The sequence below is a fragment of the Prunus mume genome, linkage group LG7 (genome assembly GCF_029339155.1).
Source record: "Prunus mume cultivar Tortuosa linkage group LG7, ASM2933915v1, whole genome shotgun sequence".
Lineage (NCBI taxonomy): Eukaryota > Viridiplantae > Streptophyta > Magnoliopsida > Rosales > Rosaceae > Prunus > Prunus mume.
In genome coordinates this window covers 17,360,725-17,376,165 of record NC_142704.1, presented here as the reverse complement: position 1 = coordinate 17,376,165, position 15,441 = coordinate 17,360,725, and the positions used below count along the sequence as shown (strand labels likewise).

The window sequence follows — 15,441 nt, the reverse complement described above, 5'->3', positions numbered from 1 at the left end:
ATATGGTATTCTTAAACTATGATTAACAGATAAACATGCAAACACGTATATACATATACATACGTATGTGTGTATACACAAAGGTGAACATGAGAGAAATGTCTCAAAAATCTTATTAGTAAACCGAAACACGTAACTAGAATTTATACACACAAAAAAGGCCCTAAGGAAAACAGACACAAATCTTTTCATCTTACTGTTATGTTAATCTTGATCAATCTCTTGATCTTGTACATTTTTGTTTTAGGGAAATTCTATATAGACCCTATTATTTGCTCACTGAACCTTACTACAATATTTGTGTACCCAAAACTGCCTGTTACCCTTGTATAAAATGAAAGGAAAACGGAAAAATCAGAAAAACACATATTAGAAAGCTAGATTGGTCTTTAATTAATGGCTCGTTTGGGAGTGATTCTGGAGAGGCCAATAATCATTTTTACAGAGAATCACTTCTCCAAATAATCCATTTGAGTGATGTTATGGAGAAGCACGAGAAGCACACGGGAGGTGCTTCTCCCTAGAATTACTTAAAATCAATCTCAAACGAGCCCTAAATCCACATTGAGTGATTTTAGTTTGGCTGATCACATAAGATCATAAAAAGGACTTAGTTTAGGTCCAAATTAATAACTAAAATTTCTTTATTTCACCAATTTTAATCTTTTGGTGCTTAATTCGAGAGGCAATAAGATGTATAGAACTTCATTGATAGTAAAAGAAAGAGTACATAAAAGGCCACAACAGGGGCAAACTTTATTTATGCGACATTGTCATGCATATATAATATTCGTTGATCAACTACATGGTTTTCATGCATCATCATCTTTTTCGTGATCCATTAAAACCCAGGAGCCATCATCCTGTTGAACCATGGACTTGTTCTTCTCTATCCACCACTTAACAACAATACGGTACTCATCTTTTACGGCATCCAACAATTTGTTTACCAGGGCAATGTCACGATCCACTTCCAATTTGAAACCATTTTCACCTTGCGTCCCTGCAACTCCATGCAAGTAAACCTCCAAATCGTGAAACATCTCTACTATGCCGATCCAGTCATCATAATCCGAAAGAGCCTTGAGGTAGGGCGACATAAGACTGTTGAATCGCAACTCCTTTCCGACATGGACATATTTTCCTTCAGGTGATAAAATGGGGGCAAGATCATTAGTATTCGCGACACGCAGGACGTGAAGATTTTTTAGACTGGCGAATACTTTGTTGAAGCCTGAGTCTCCGAGGCCGGGGCAGGCAAACACAATGGCCGTGACGAGAGATGCCTTGCCTGGCTTGTCGATAAGCTTATTGTATCCATTATAAACAATGTCCGTTGCGTTTAGGATTCCAATTGCTGCACCCATACTATGGCCCGTGACAGTTATGCTGATCTCCTCGCCCTTGTATTTCTTCAACAGTTCTTTGACTGCAACAAGAGCCTGAGACAATGGAAAATTCAACAATTCTTTGATTAAGGAAACATTGATGTATGTATATAGTTAGGCTACGCTTAGAAGGTGGGACTGAACATGGAAAATTCAATTAAAATGGACAAATTATGCATGGAATATTAAATTGGACAAACGTATAGTATAATAATTTGTATAACATAGAGAGTTTCTATTGACTTATATGAGGGACATTCTTGTAAGATTCTGTTTCGCAATGTATTCCATTGATCTGAATCGTCATTATTCATAAATTCTCTCTCCGAAAGATCACTCAAATCGAAAAACAGTTAACTGTTGATTTGAGGGTAGAAATTTTAGCGTGTTTTCGGAAATAAGAGACTAAACTGAAGTTAAAAATTAATGATAATGAACCTCCAAAAACTATACCTGGTTTCTGCAACTAGTATAATAGTTAAGCCAACCGGAGTGCACCTTAGGCTTATTGACATTGTCCTTGCCCAGAACGTCAGAAGCTGGGACCAAAGTGGTCTCTCTGTCAATATCAAACTCCTTCTCCAACTTGGTTCCTCTCCATGAAATCAGAATATCCCTCCTCCCCAACACGCGCTTCCCTTCATCTGTTGTCACTGCAACATAACCCAACCAGATCGATTTCCCGGGCACTAATTTTGTTGCTGCATATAAGTACGTCTTCACAACGTACTTGTATGGACTATAACTCTCCAAACCCACCTTGGAGAACAAGTTTCTCTTTGCATATCGAGGGAGTCCGGAGTTCTTCGATTTTGGCTCGTCGATAAAGGCATCAGCAATGGCGGAAGCCCTTTCTCCATAGTGAATGATATAGCGGCGGAGATCAATGTCGAGAGGGTAAAGTAGACCCTCCCACTCGGTCTCGCCACTGAGAAGCCTCCACCTTCTTGCTATGGCATCCATGAACACCTTCTTGCCTCACCAGCTTGAAAGGATTGGTATTATTGATTAACCAAAACGTGAAAGGATTGATGTCCTTGCTTGACCAACTTGAAGGGATTGATACTCCTGGTGCATGCTTCTCTCCTGACTCATGCACCATCCAATTAACACACGTTTCGTTTTGCTTGTTTATTTATTTTCTTTCCCAATTCTTTTTGTCATTTTTTCAACAATCCATAAAACCAAGAACCAAAACTTCTTCTCAGAAAAATAAAGCCAAAAATGTTAGCTTGGTTTTGATAAGTACCGAAATAAACCAAAGTTTACTAGTATACGATCAATGATTACCAAATCGATCAATATTGGAAAAACAAAAACAAAACAAAGTGTGCTCAAGCGCTAATTAATATAATCACTTATCTGGAATTGCTCCATAGTAAGATCCATAATCTGAACCCTTCATTATTCATTATCATCGTAAGTACTCTTATTGTATTTTGAAAATTGTGTGTTCATCTATCTATTCAAATTTGGATGATTTTTGGCTATAATAATACATGAACGAGAACCTAAAGGTTGAACGGTTCAGATAACGGGTTCACATTGTATAGTGAGCTCAAACGAGTGATCAACAACATCGTAATTTACAAATTCGTTTAGCACTTCGGCATAGAAACGTAAGACATCGTCAAGGATCTACGACATTAAGAAGGTGACAAACTTCCACTTCAATTTCTTTGGATATAAATAGCATCTATGAACAGCGTATTAAGTACAATTTGTATTAAATACAGGATCAAAATATACCGAGTGTACGTTTTTGAATGATAGTTCAGATACAATACTCGTACATTTTTAAAGGTACAGGCAGCAGACAAATCTCAAAGCATCATCATTATGCCAGAAACTATCGCCAGAGGCATGTTTTGTGATACATTCAGAATCATTAGACTATGAGTACAAACACGGACACAAGACAACCCAAATTCAATGAGAGGAAGAAATTACTGTTCCCTTGCTAACCTCAAGGGTTTTTCCTTCAGGAAAGCTACATCACCTGCTGGTGTAGTCAGCAGATGATGATTTGGCCCCTCTTCACTTCCTTCTGTTCCAGATGATGCGATGGATTCTGATCCGTCGTCATCATCATCCTCACCTGTATTGACAAAATAAAAACGGTTCAAAAAATCTTGTAAGAGACACACATGTTAATAATTGATGGCAGCCTGCATGGCAGGATCCAGAAAACATCAGCTTAACCAACTAGAGTTCCCAACTTTCCATGACCAGATCAATATCCCAACCAAATGCAATTAAGCCAGGAGGTTGATTCCATCAGAGTGATGATTCTACCTCTTCCTTCAAATGAACTCGCTACAGATTTGCTAAGATTTAGCAGCAGCTTATCCAGAAAAGGTAAACGGAACATAGATTCTGTGCGATGAAATTCTACAGCTTTATTGATATTCTCTTTGATTAACATGCACCAGAACTACAGGTTGAGTGCTTTGCTTCATTTGTTAATCCAGCATCTCCACAACCTTGTGCACAATGTGATCTTTTTCTTTTTTTTTTTAAAGGAAACAAATTTTATTGCAATAGACAATAAAATACAGAGATGGCCACATAGAAACAGAAAACAAAGAAACAGTAACTAGACTGAACAAAACCCTAAGCTACTGCACAGTGTGATAATGCTCAAATAAAAATGAAAAACAGTTGCTCAAAGAAATGATGGGTGGTTTGAAACCACTTGGCTTGGATTTTAATTATAGGTTCTAGAGAAATGTGCAAATTTATTGGTTTTATTTGTTGTTTTCGGGCATTAATTTTAGATTTGAGCATCGTTCAACCAACCTTGGGCAAACAATACAGAGACTCAAGTAATCAAACATACCTAACACATTTAGTCAATTTCGACCATGCATAATCTCATTTGTTCAGCCTTGGTCGGCTGAATGAGGTTCAGACACATAATTAAAAAACTTCTACAGGTATCTAACTTTTTTCACAGCCTCATGTTTTCATCGCCTCACTTATTATCATGTGCATAAGAATCGCTCAAATAGAATCGCCCAACTCTCTTTATTGTTGCTATATATCGCTAGCATTTTTAAATAATATTGATAACAGATTGAAGAACCAACGATGGTGCGCTTATAGTTGAGTGCCCCACTATAGTTCAATGCTTCCCATTTTCACTCTCACCTACTACTTTCAACCAGCCCGCTCTCCTATGCATTCCTAACCCCCACTCATTGCACACAAATCATATGTGCATGGGCCTTCTGTAGTACTATGAAGAAAAGATCTGCTTCAGTTCAATTTTATTTCCTTATTTTATATTTCTGCAATGATATAGATAGACACAGCATATAAGTTTCCCATGCAAAGACATGAGCATGTTCATACCATAACTTTTTTCCGTTCTCTTAGACAGCTGATGCAAGCATAATACGCTTAGGCTTAAGTCAAAAAAATATGCAAAATTGTGATTCAAACATCTTTAGAAAAATGACTGTCAACTGGGAACATACCAGAATATGCAGGATGGTCAGGAAGATGTCTCACTGCTGCAATCTGAATGCTTTCTGGCAGAAGACAGTTACAGAAAGAACCTGAAACTTGAGAAAAACCTCTACTTAGATAAATGAAAAGCTTATTGAATCATCAACAAAGTAAAGTTTTAGACCTTTATAAAACCCATTTCCGATAATGATGTTGATCTTCCTATTCTATGGAATCTACGGGCATGCAAAGCAAAGTTAATAAATAGTATCCAACCCTAACAAGGATATGTCATTCATTTATAAGGTCTAGAAGCACCATCATGAAATTCAAGATAGCTTGCTCTTGTGAATACTTAAGTAGAGTATCTTTACTCTCACCTACTTTGGCCAGCCGATTTACCCATCCTGGTATAGGCTTTCCAGTTAGCCGCATACAGACCTCATCAGTAAAATGATTGCAATTCTTGGCGATTAAATGATAAGTATCACCATGATACTTTCCAGAAAGGTGCTCCATAAATGACCGCAATTCTGAGCGAGACATATCAGTGCTGCCCAACAGGACTGACCTTCTGAAGATGAAGCCAGGACAACTTCTTGGTTCCACCTCAAAAACCCCACTGCTAGGATACTCATGGGCTCCAAATCCATACTCCAAGCCATGAACTGGGTATAAAAATAGGTAGAACTTTGTCATGCCTTTCATCTATAATTTAATATGAAGACTTCCAAGGAGATTCCGTCCGACTACTCAAGTATAAAATATAGAAAAACCAAAGGAAAAACAAACAAAAATAATGCGTAATGTATTGCAAAGAAAGAACTAAGAAACTGAATGTATTTCATTACCAGTGAATAGAGTATATAGGTGTTTATATAGAATTCCAAAACACAAATTCAGCAATACAGATCAGCCTAATGTTTAGGAATTGAGCCAATCAATCAACAGTTAAAGTAATCAAGGAAGTCAAATCTTCTATCCGAATCAATTTGAGGGTGTAAACTAGCCTACACTCCAGTATAAAGGATTCTATAAACTCAATGAATTAATGTAATCCTCCAATATTTTTATTGCAGGTTTTTCATATTCAGGTATTCCATGGTTCATTAAGCATTATACCATTAATTCAACATATAATTCTCTCTAGTTACAATAACCCTTTATATAATTTGATCCCTCACCCAAGTTGTACGTTTTGTATGATATATTTCCAGAAAACCCTGCATATATTTTGATGCTTCTATTCCAAGACCACAATTGTAGACCTTAACTCTAGTACAGATCTCGTAGAACTTACAATTATCTCTATCCAATATCTTACTCTCTTACACAGAATCTCAAAACTATTTAATCATTTAATTTAATATAATAATAATAAATAAAAGGTTTCTAACTGTTAAAGTTCTGTACAAAAATGCACTATTATTTTCTCATTTAGCACTTAATATCTTCAAAAAGAAAAACGATTAAATTTATAAACTTCCTCTGTTACATAAATATCCAACTTTGTTTTTAAGAAAGTACCATTAACACTCCAAAATACTAATCCTTACCTATATTTGGGTCTCCTTATGCATGGAACTGCACTTTTCATATGATAAGAAAATAGTTTTCTACATCAAGCCACACATAGCTGCTTAGATTTCATCACAGGATTATTTGAAATCTGCTGTAGGGAAATTCTCCGAAACAATAATTGTTTACATCTTGTCAATGATCAAAATAATGAGCAAGATTTCAGACATTGGGCATATGAAATCTCTTGTAGTTACCATTTCAGTCACTCTATTCTCTTACTAACATTAGCTTAGCTTGTCAATAAACTATAAGCATATCACAGTTTGCAGGGCAAATCTAACAACAACCACAACAATGCCCACCATACTCCTATTTCCACATAACTATCCACCCATACGAACAAAATACACCATGACATTTCTAAAAATTCAAAATTTATAGCAATAAACCCAAAATTGTTCACAATTAAACAGAAATAACACCTAAATTGAAAATGAATATTCACAAATTCAAATTTCAATTACTAAGAGAGCTGAAAAGCCACGAAAGTCGCATACCTTCGATGCCGGAGTGGAAGATCCCAAATCCAAACCAGTAAAGGTAGTTATTTACAGGCGTGAGATCGTAGACATTGAGGTACAAAAGGGCGCGATTTTTTTTCCGATCAGTCTTCTCCCTCTCTGTGCTCGAGGTCGAGGTTGAGGTCGGGCTTGAGCTCAAAGGAAACAACCGCATTGTATTGAGTCGCTAACCCTAATTTCCTCAATTGCGTTCTGATATAATCACAAGCTGATCATCGTGTTCGCCAATCAGCAGGAACCTCAGGGAAGTGAATATAGTAAGGATGTTTTCTAACCTCGAGTTGTGTGTTTGGTTGCCGAGAAAATTTGAGGAAAATGGGGAAAGTTTTAATGTAAATTTTGGAGTTTTAGGATATAATTATTTTTTACGATTATTGGAAGCTCTGTTCGTTCGTTGAATTTCGAAAGTGTGCGAATCGTCCCAGGGGACGACGATTAAGTTATTAATGCAGTTTGCTCCAAACAAGTGAAAGTTAGGACAATTCCCTTTGTTTTTTCGTAAATGACGAACTTGCCCTATGGCAATGACTTTCGTTTGGGTACATATTACCATAGGTTCAAGTGGTTAGAGCACTTTCCTCCCATGGTACAATGTTAAAAGGTAAGGGCAAGTAAGAGCAGATACTATTTACGTGAGTAAAGGCAAATACTATTCATATGAGATATAAGGATATGAATTTGTATGGAGTTTTTGTGTGGAAAGTGAAGAACATAGCTAAGTATTTATATATAAAATAAAAAAAATATGGGTATTTAAATTGGTCGTTGATGTCATGGTGACATCAACTAACCAACAGCAAGTCTTGCCTTTGGGCTTGCTAGACTAATGAAACCCACTCTTTGCCGGGCTGGCCTTCACAGCTGGAGTTGGTTTTTGAGGGCTAGGGGGCCTTCTGCCCTTGCTGGCTTGCACTAGTGGAAGTGCTCTTAACGATGACAAATTTGCTCAGTCAAGCGCTTTTTCATTGAATTTTAATTATGTAATGGCCCTTGAATGTCCTTAATCAAACAAAAAATTTAAGAAAACTTATTTGACTAAAAGGTGATCTCAATGCAACAAGTTTGTAGGTCAAGTGGTTAAGAGTAAATTACCATATGTGTTTGAAATTCACCTCCTTCAATATTACTTTGTATCAACAAGAACAACACACACAAAAACAAAAACAAAAACAAAAAAAAGTTGCCCTCATCAATACTATTTAGAGATCTTTTTTATTATTGTAGATATAGGTTTCACCAAGTTGATTATAGCGGATATGTTCCCCATTCTGCACTCGAGTTCAAAACCCAATCCCTATAGTTTAGATTTTCGTTGATTCCTGGGCTTTTCCCCAACCCCCACCCCAGGGGCGGTGATGTTGTGGAGAGTGTCAATATTTATCTTTTATCCAAATTAACCAAAAATCTTATCCAAATTAGGTGTTAACAATTGAGCATGAGAAGACGACCTCGTGAGAGAGAGAAGGCGACGTGGGTTGATCGGGATAGGACGGCAGCTGACTACGAGATGAAACCCTAGCTAAGACTCATGGCTCTCCTCGCGTAACGAGAGATTATTCAATGAATTTCCCTTCTTTACACAAAACATAAAAAAAATAAAAAGATCATTCTAACCTACATGCTTCACCCCTATAATTTACCAAGTTTTCACTTTCATCTCCGATGATTATATGTTTTTCATTTATATATTTACATTTACCAAATGATTGCATTGCTGGTGTAAGTCGTCAAATTCATTGACTTTAGTCAATTTTGGTCTAAATGGCTATTGTGTGCAGGGACATTTTAGTCTCTTTTAGCTATCAGGATTGGTCTTTTGATTTATTAGTAAATTGCAAATGTGTTTGAATCAGCAGCAAATATATAACATTGTGTTCAGTTTAAAAAATCTCTTGCTTTGACTTTTTTTTTTTTTTTTCCTTCCATAAAGTTTGAATAGTATAACATTATTTAAAACACAAAAATACATTGAATTTAACAACATAATCTATTTTTTTCAATCTAATGATGTGGTGTGGATAAATGCCATTATAATTTTTCTCAAGAAAAAAGCCAAATAATCATTGCAAGACAAGAAGATGATTTGTGACCAACTGGATTGAATTCTCTGACCACACCCAGATGGCATCAATCATGCCACCGCACATGGTATTGTCTTCTTTTTTTTTTTAATCTCTGACCTAATAATAGACAATAATTTTTGGCTTAGCAGGCCCAAGGGTACCTCAGCTTTTGATTCTGTTCTTAGGCACTCCTCCTGCAGCCGGCAGGCAATTGTAGCACGACAATTGACAGAACCACATTGGATAAGGTAGAAATGTTCATGTCAACAATTTTGAATTCTTTTTGTTTTGTTCTGACAAAATTTTGAATTCAAGATATAGCATTTGCATATTTGCTTTCAATTTTAGTATTTATGTGAAACCGAGCGATCATAGAATACTAGGGTACTATCCTCGTATATACGTGTATTGATATTATTTCTTACACTTGTACAGGATGTATCACGTGACCATATTACCGTAATATTGTATAAATACAGGATCTAAAGTGAAAACACATGAAATTTCAAAGGGTGTTTTGTGTAAATAATTCAACTAATTTTCCCAAACACCAAATGGAGGGCTTTCCATCTTGTTTTTGTCACATCAAATGCCACAAATTTATACTTCATGAAAGAAACCAAATAAATTTTATTTTAGTAACACTAAGGAATCTGATGGCATTGTATTTACAACAGCCTCATCTGCAGGATAATAGGTGAGGAGGATACAATATATTACCATTCTTCTGACACTTTACATTAGAAGACATATTTACATCAGGAAAAAAACATAAAACACTATAATTACATGTTAAACATTACTTGTAACATTTGTTTCAATGTTTGTTACTTTGCATTTTGTTTCAACCATATACAGAACAAATTAGAACAGGGCAGGAATGTGTGTTCTTACGCTGGGCAGTGAGGTTATGTAGGCCTTCAACAACTTGAACAATTGAAATCTTGAGCATCAACAACATTATAGTACAAGGATGACAATCTGCCATCAAATTTTGAGACCACTTGATGAGAAGATAGACCGCAGTAATGCTTTCCTAGCCGGGCGATACATATCGAAATGATCTTCTTGAACATGGAATCCTCTTGTATTAGTGGTTGCTCCACAAACTCATCCAGGGGCATCCACTGCACGTTAATGGCACAAGCTCTAAGTTCAAGCAATCAACAAATCCAATAATGTTACCAGAAAACCTTGTTTGGTGCAGATAAAATGGAAAATAGTACTGCATTTAGCTTATGGCCAAAAATCCCATTAATTTTGTTGATCCTGGTTTACCAAAACTATATGAGGAATGAGAAATTATTAGTCTCTTAAGCAATGCCAAAAACCAGAAGTTTGTAAAGCTGCTAAAGCAGGTAGCAACCAGCTCATGGCTGGGGCATTACGGTTAATTTTCATAGCTTGCCTATGGTCCAATATTTTCATGTCATCCTTAATTTACTAGATAGTCCTGAATGTTTTTCCAGTTTTTGCTTGTAGAAGACTAGGAAAGTACATTACAATTTTATCAGATGTCCCCGAAGGGACAAAGACTAGAAGTACATTGATACCATTGTATCAAGAAAGAAGACAGAGGGCAACGGGAAAGAGGGGAACTAGCAAGCAATTGTATAATCTCTCCAACTAGTTTTCTTTTGGATTTTCTGTACTTTTCATTTTTATTTTCTACACCCCTATTATAGCTTTGTCATGATAGCCGGATAGGCCAAAGCTGTAAAAACTGAAGCCATTAAAAATGGTGCTAAGCTTGTATTCTGTGAGTGCAAAAATTTACCTTGGCTGCTTCAATTTCAAGATCATCAACTGTAATCTCAGTCGATAGTGGCCGTAGCATGCAGATAAAGAACAAATCTGACTTCTCAAAAGCTACATTGTGAGCATGCCTGGAGTTGAAATTAAAGAAAATATTAGCTGCCGTCTGTTGATGGAAATCAGTACTCAGGACTCATATGAAGTGTCCCATTGCACAGGTTTCAACTGCTTAATTTACTTATCGAACGCTTTTCCCTCACAAATATGCAGCATTCTTTGTAAACAAAACGATGCTTACGATATGTACTCACTACGGTTTTTCATAATGTTACAGTTGAAAAAGGAAAAAAGTGTATGCATTGCAAAATGTAACAAAATATAATCATCTTCTGTCACATGTCTAAGTGTCGTGAATAACAATTAGATATGGTTATTACCTGAATGCTATAACCTCAACGAACTCTGTATCGATCTGCAATTAAAACAAAATGCAGCTAACAGTATTAGAAGAACATGATTGGATATTAACTACTTTGCAAGAATAAATTCTTGCAATCTAGATGGAATTGAGCCTTAGAAGAAATATTAGGTACCAAATTCTTACCCCAGTTTCCTCCTTAACCTCTCTCACAGCGCCTGTGAAAATCTCTTCCGACTGATCCCAAGGGAAGAAAAATATAAGTAGACAAAGAATTAGAAAAACATGATCTATTGCAGTTCCAAACTTGGACAACATACCTCAAGGATAAAGCCGGTTGGTATTTTCCAAAAACCAGCACACGCAGGAGCATAGTGTTTCTCTTGTACGACAAGAACCTGCAGTGCGTCATCAGTTCAATAATGCTGCATTTAATCAAGGGGCTTGAACAAGTTTATCAAAGCCGATTAACTAAAGATAAGCGCAGTGCACATTACTAGTGCTAATACCATATATAAATAGTTTCTTCGGTTACAATTATCGGAATACATATTAGATTCAGCAAGATTACTACTTAGGCTGGTCTGTCTGAAAGATACAGAACCCAGGATTCAAAGAATCTCTCGCTGACTATGTTGAAGTCATGGCACTTAGGTTGGTTACAAAAAGATTTAGGTAGGTTTCTTGCATCCAATAAAGTTTAGGAATAAAATTTATGAGAAAGCTACCTCATAAGTTTCATACAAAGATTAAGAAAATTGGCTAGTTGTGTATCCCAAGTATGAATTTATTGTTTCTTTCTCACATTATCAACAGAGCAATTTATACCTCATTATTTTCATTGATGACAAATCCCCCAATCCCTACTTGATGTGAAGCATTAGCAGGAAGCATGCAAGGTCCTTCTGGAATCCAGTATGTCAACATCACATACCCTCGTTCTGCATGGTGGTACTCGAACCCTTCCTGAAACCGGATAGATTACATCAGATAATCACAGTACACTCAGTAAATAATCAAAACAAAAGAAAGGAATATAATTCTGCAAACCCGAATTACTTTTTCTGTGAACTTTCTTCTTTCATTCACCTTCAGCTCACGAAACTCTGGTTTCGTATCGAAAATCCTTTTATACAAAAGTTAGTAAGGTACCTTAATAGCAACTGGAACAAGCTCAGCTCTTTCTACTGGCAGCTTTAGCCAAATTCCCTTCTTCCCCTGCAGTCAAATGGAAATTATGTACTACATCTCCTATATTATAAGGGAAGGGAACAGACATAAGGCTCATATAAATTACAAAGACCAAGGATACATAAGCAGTAAAACCATTACCAGACAACAATGTTAATTTGAAAGGAGGGATCAGAAAATCAAAGGCTCTCAATGTGACTAAAGTTTATAATTATCAGTTTCCTAGCAAAAAGGTGAGGTACCATATTGTGTGGCATAGGCAGAGAATATATACCTCCATGCTCCAATGAGAAAGAGAAGAATGCAGGATATAGCCAAAGGCATTCGGGTTTGCTGGTAATCGTTCTGGATCAACGATAACTCCCCCGTACTCATCATCGAAGGCATCAAGCACTGTAATCTCTCTAGGAAACAAATTCGGTCTTGTCCCTGTGCCATTTGTTCCAATTATTTGAAACAAGCAAGTTTCCCCTGCAAGTTTATCTCCAACTGAACCAATAGCGTTGCTTGACGGAAAGTTATTTTTCGAACTGGAAGGATGAGAAGAATAAGAAGCCTTCAGAAGAATCCCTGGAAAGGAAACTAATAAGAAAACAAAAGGGAAAACTTTCTTATGAACTCAAAGTCTAAATCAAGCATTAAGAAAAATTTCTAACTATCTTAAAAGGAAAAGAAAAGGGCATGCATTCTCTCATTAGTGATCATATACTAGCATAGGTCCTTCGTTTACGTACTGCAGTCTCATTAAGTTCTTGAATGGAAAATTTAGCTGCGAACTCATCAAAAAAGGCAGGACTTTGAAGCTCAACTTTCAGCTAAAAACAGTAAAAGAGGGGGCCAAAAATGAAGAACTTGAGAATTAAATTTTTTTTTTAAATCCTATTTTTCTGTCTCCTTGTTTTTGTTGTCTGAAAACAATTACCTCTGCAAGAACAGAACTGGGGAGAGAATTTGGCAGCAGTTGGTATGTGCCTGAAACCCGAAAACCGGCTCGAATACATCCTTCCCATCTGAACCGTCTCAGATGCAGACATAGCTTTTGATTCAAACAATCTCATCTCCATTACAGACAGTAAAGTAAATCCCAACTAACTTAAACGAAGCACAGCCGTACCATCCAATGAAATCAAATATATGCTGAAATACAACACGACCTCCTTAACTTAGACCAATTAACATTAATTTAATCATAACGAGAATATCCCAACTCCCATCACGCGTAACGCTCTGGAACAACAAAGAAGACCATAGGATTCGACGCCGGTCGGAGTGAACGAGAACTTGGTTGCTTGCGCAGCAGAGTAAGATTGTAAATTGTAATGGCAATGGAGAGCCAGTTAAGAAAGCAGATTAAGACAGGAAACCAAGGGATGATTAGGCAGTATCTGATCCGAAAAGCAGTGATTAACGTAGTCGTTTTAGGACCAAGGAACGAGCTCAAAAAATCTAAATATCTTTCAGTGTTTCACAGTTAATTTAATGCAATGGAGAAAACGAGGGAAGTCACTAAAATTTTATATAGCAGCACAAATTTGAAGACCAAACGAGTTAAAAAGAAAAGGCCTGGAAATGCCAACAGGAGACAGACAAACACATGAGGGCCTAATGTGGCACAAACCCAAGTGAGGACAGCCAATAAGAACCATGATTATTGCATGAATCTTATCTGAAAATCAACAAGAAGAAACAGAAGTGGGGTACGTGGATATATATATATATATATATATATATATGTTTGTTTACTTTATTTTTGTGGTGTGGAATTCGTGGTGCGGTCGTGACATGGCAAACAAGCACTGGAGCAAAAGGAATTTGTTGAAAAATACAAATGTGAAATTGAATAATTTGATTTATAAAATATGGTGAGAAATTTGTAAAGTTGACAAAGCGACGTAAGAGTCAGGTGACTAGGCACTCACTGGGGAGAAATGTGGTTGAAAATGAGGCATATAAAACATGGGGCGGAAATGGGGTTGAAAATTAAGTATTATTAATCTTAATTCTTTAATTAATTACATAATAAAATATCTTTTCTCTCTCTTCATTCACGTTTTAATTTCTTTAATTAAACCTCATTAATTGCCACGCCTTCTGCCATTAACAACCTTTCTCAAACTTTTTCTTCTTCTTCTTCTTCATGCCTGTTACATTATGAGTTGCTATGGTCTGAATTTTCATGTTGTTTTCCCTTCTTTTTTTTTGAGTTTAGCAAAATGAAGCATATGGTTACAGTATAATTAAACTGTTGGCCTCTTTGTTCGTCTAACTATTAAGTTAATCGTTATCGTTTTACATGATATTTGGTTGGTGAGACGTACGATTTTTTCCTTACATTGACACCGGATTGATACCACGTGGAACTAACATCTATGTAAACTGAATTTCAGTTCACCCAGTGCTATGCTAGAGGAGGTGGTTCCATTATCCTCCAATATCATCTCAAACCAGAAATTTTCAGATTTACTTTGGTCAGAATCTTTAGGTAATTCATTTTGCTTTTGTGTAAAGTAGTTCATTCCCATTAGAGCACGTGATTTTCACGGACATATTTGTGAAGTGGACTAGCCAAATGTCTGTTCATACTTAATCCTTCACGTGAATCGGAACAAAAGGCAAAACCAAAAAGTTAAAAAATAAACTTCATAATCGAGATTGTCCGCACAAATTATAATCAGACAGGTCATCACCAAACTTCATGAGGTGAGCCATTCCATCTTGTCGAGCCCCACAAGGAGACAGGGGATGGGAGAAAAAATATCATTCCTAATCGGATTATAATTTAGTATTGATATTTAAAATATATTCTTTAGTGGAAAAAGAAAAGAAGATATTTGAAATCTGTCACTTTTACGATCTTAAATATCGAGAGTTTCGAAAATATCAGTGGTTTAAAAATACAGAAATATTGAGGAAATATCAATATCGATAAAAATTGAATAAAAATTACCGAAATTATAAGAAAAACTTAGAAATTTTTATTGAAACTTTAGAGGATGTTTACTTAGTCAATTGTCTATTATTTTATCACAACAAATTGGAAGAAAATGCATAGCATGGTGGGTTTGAGTGATTTA

General features: G+C 36.2%; 3 protein-coding genes across 5 annotated transcripts; all 3 read right to left on the bottom strand.

The window, feature by feature from the left end:
• Positions 1 to 684: 684 nt before the first annotated feature.
• On the bottom strand, positions 685 to 2,621 carry LOC103337048 (phospholipase A1-IIgamma-like). Its single transcript, XM_008240198.2, has 2 exons — positions 1,842 to 2,621; positions 685 to 1,442 (listed from the first exon to the last, which is right to left on the bottom strand). Exons 1-2 carry the CDS (start codon positions 2,349 to 2,351, stop codon positions 813 to 815), a joined length of 1,140 nt encoding a protein of 379 aa, XP_008238420.2. The 5' UTR covers positions 2,352 to 2,621; the 3' UTR covers positions 685 to 812.
• A 422-nt stretch (positions 2,622 to 3,043) lies between these two features.
• On the bottom strand, positions 3,044 to 7,452 carry LOC103337047 (PPPDE putative thiol peptidase family protein). 2 transcript variants are annotated; one of them, XM_008240197.3, is made up of 4 exons: positions 6,917 to 7,452; positions 5,219 to 5,506; positions 4,868 to 4,948; positions 3,044 to 3,486 (listed from the first exon to the last, which is right to left on the bottom strand). In XM_008240197.3, exons 1-4 carry the CDS (start codon positions 7,092 to 7,094, stop codon positions 3,335 to 3,337), a joined length of 699 nt encoding a protein of 232 aa, XP_008238419.2. In that variant the 5' UTR covers positions 7,095 to 7,452; the 3' UTR covers positions 3,044 to 3,334. The 2 variants fall into 2 exon arrangements, with proteins under 2 accessions (XP_008238419.2, XP_088911723.1); XM_089055597.1 differs by having other exon boundaries at positions 4,868 to 4,954; positions 6,917 to 7,384.
• A 2,150-nt stretch (positions 7,453 to 9,602) lies between these two features.
• Positions 9,603 to 13,991, bottom strand: LOC103337046 (nudix hydrolase 8). 2 transcript variants are annotated; one of them, XM_008240196.2, is made up of 9 exons: positions 13,290 to 13,991; positions 12,642 to 12,937; positions 12,329 to 12,394; positions 12,005 to 12,142; positions 11,497 to 11,574; positions 11,363 to 11,413; positions 11,196 to 11,230; positions 10,781 to 10,889; positions 9,603 to 10,130 (listed from the first exon to the last, which is right to left on the bottom strand). In XM_008240196.2, exons 1-9 carry the CDS (start codon positions 13,429 to 13,431, stop codon positions 9,924 to 9,926), a joined length of 1,122 nt encoding a protein of 373 aa, XP_008238418.2. In that variant the 5' UTR covers positions 13,432 to 13,991; the 3' UTR covers positions 9,603 to 9,923. The 2 variants fall into 2 exon arrangements, with proteins under 2 accessions (XP_008238418.2, XP_008238417.2); XM_008240195.3 differs by having other exon boundaries at positions 12,642 to 12,949; positions 13,290 to 13,953.
• Between the last annotated feature and the right edge of the window lie 1,450 nt (positions 13,992 to 15,441).

Coding starts and splice junctions, on each gene's coding strand:
- LOC103337046 (XM_008240195.3), bottom strand. CDS start 13,431: ATGGAGATGAGATTGTTTGAATCAAAAGCTATGTCTGCATCTGAGACG. Junction 12,950..13,289: donor CCAGTTCTGTTCTTGCAGAG/GTAATTGTTTTC, acceptor TTTTCTTATTAG/TTTCCTTTCCAGGGATTCTT. Junction 12,143..12,328: donor TTGTTCCAGTTGCTATTAAG/GTACCTTACTAA, acceptor ATCCGGTTTCAG/GAAGGGTTCGAGTACCACCA.
- LOC103337048 (XM_008240198.2), bottom strand. CDS start 2,351: ATGGATGCCATAGCAAGAAGGTGGAGGCTTCTCAGTGGCGAGACCGAG. Junction 1,443..1,841: donor ATACTAGTTGCAGAAACCAG/GTATAGTTTTTG, acceptor CCATTGTCTCAG/GCTCTTGTTGCAGTCAAAGA.
- LOC103337047 (XM_089055597.1), bottom strand. CDS start 7,094: ATGCGGTTGTTTCCTTTGAGCTCAAGCCCGACCTCAACCTCGACCTCG. Junction 4,955..5,218: donor AAATCGGCTGGCCAAAGTAG/GTGAGAGTAAAG, acceptor GTTTTTCTCAAG/TTTCAGGTTCTTTCTGTAAC. Junction 3,487..4,867: donor TGACCATCCTGCATATTCTG/GTATGTTCCCAG, acceptor TTGTCAATACAG/GTGAGGATGATGATGACGAC.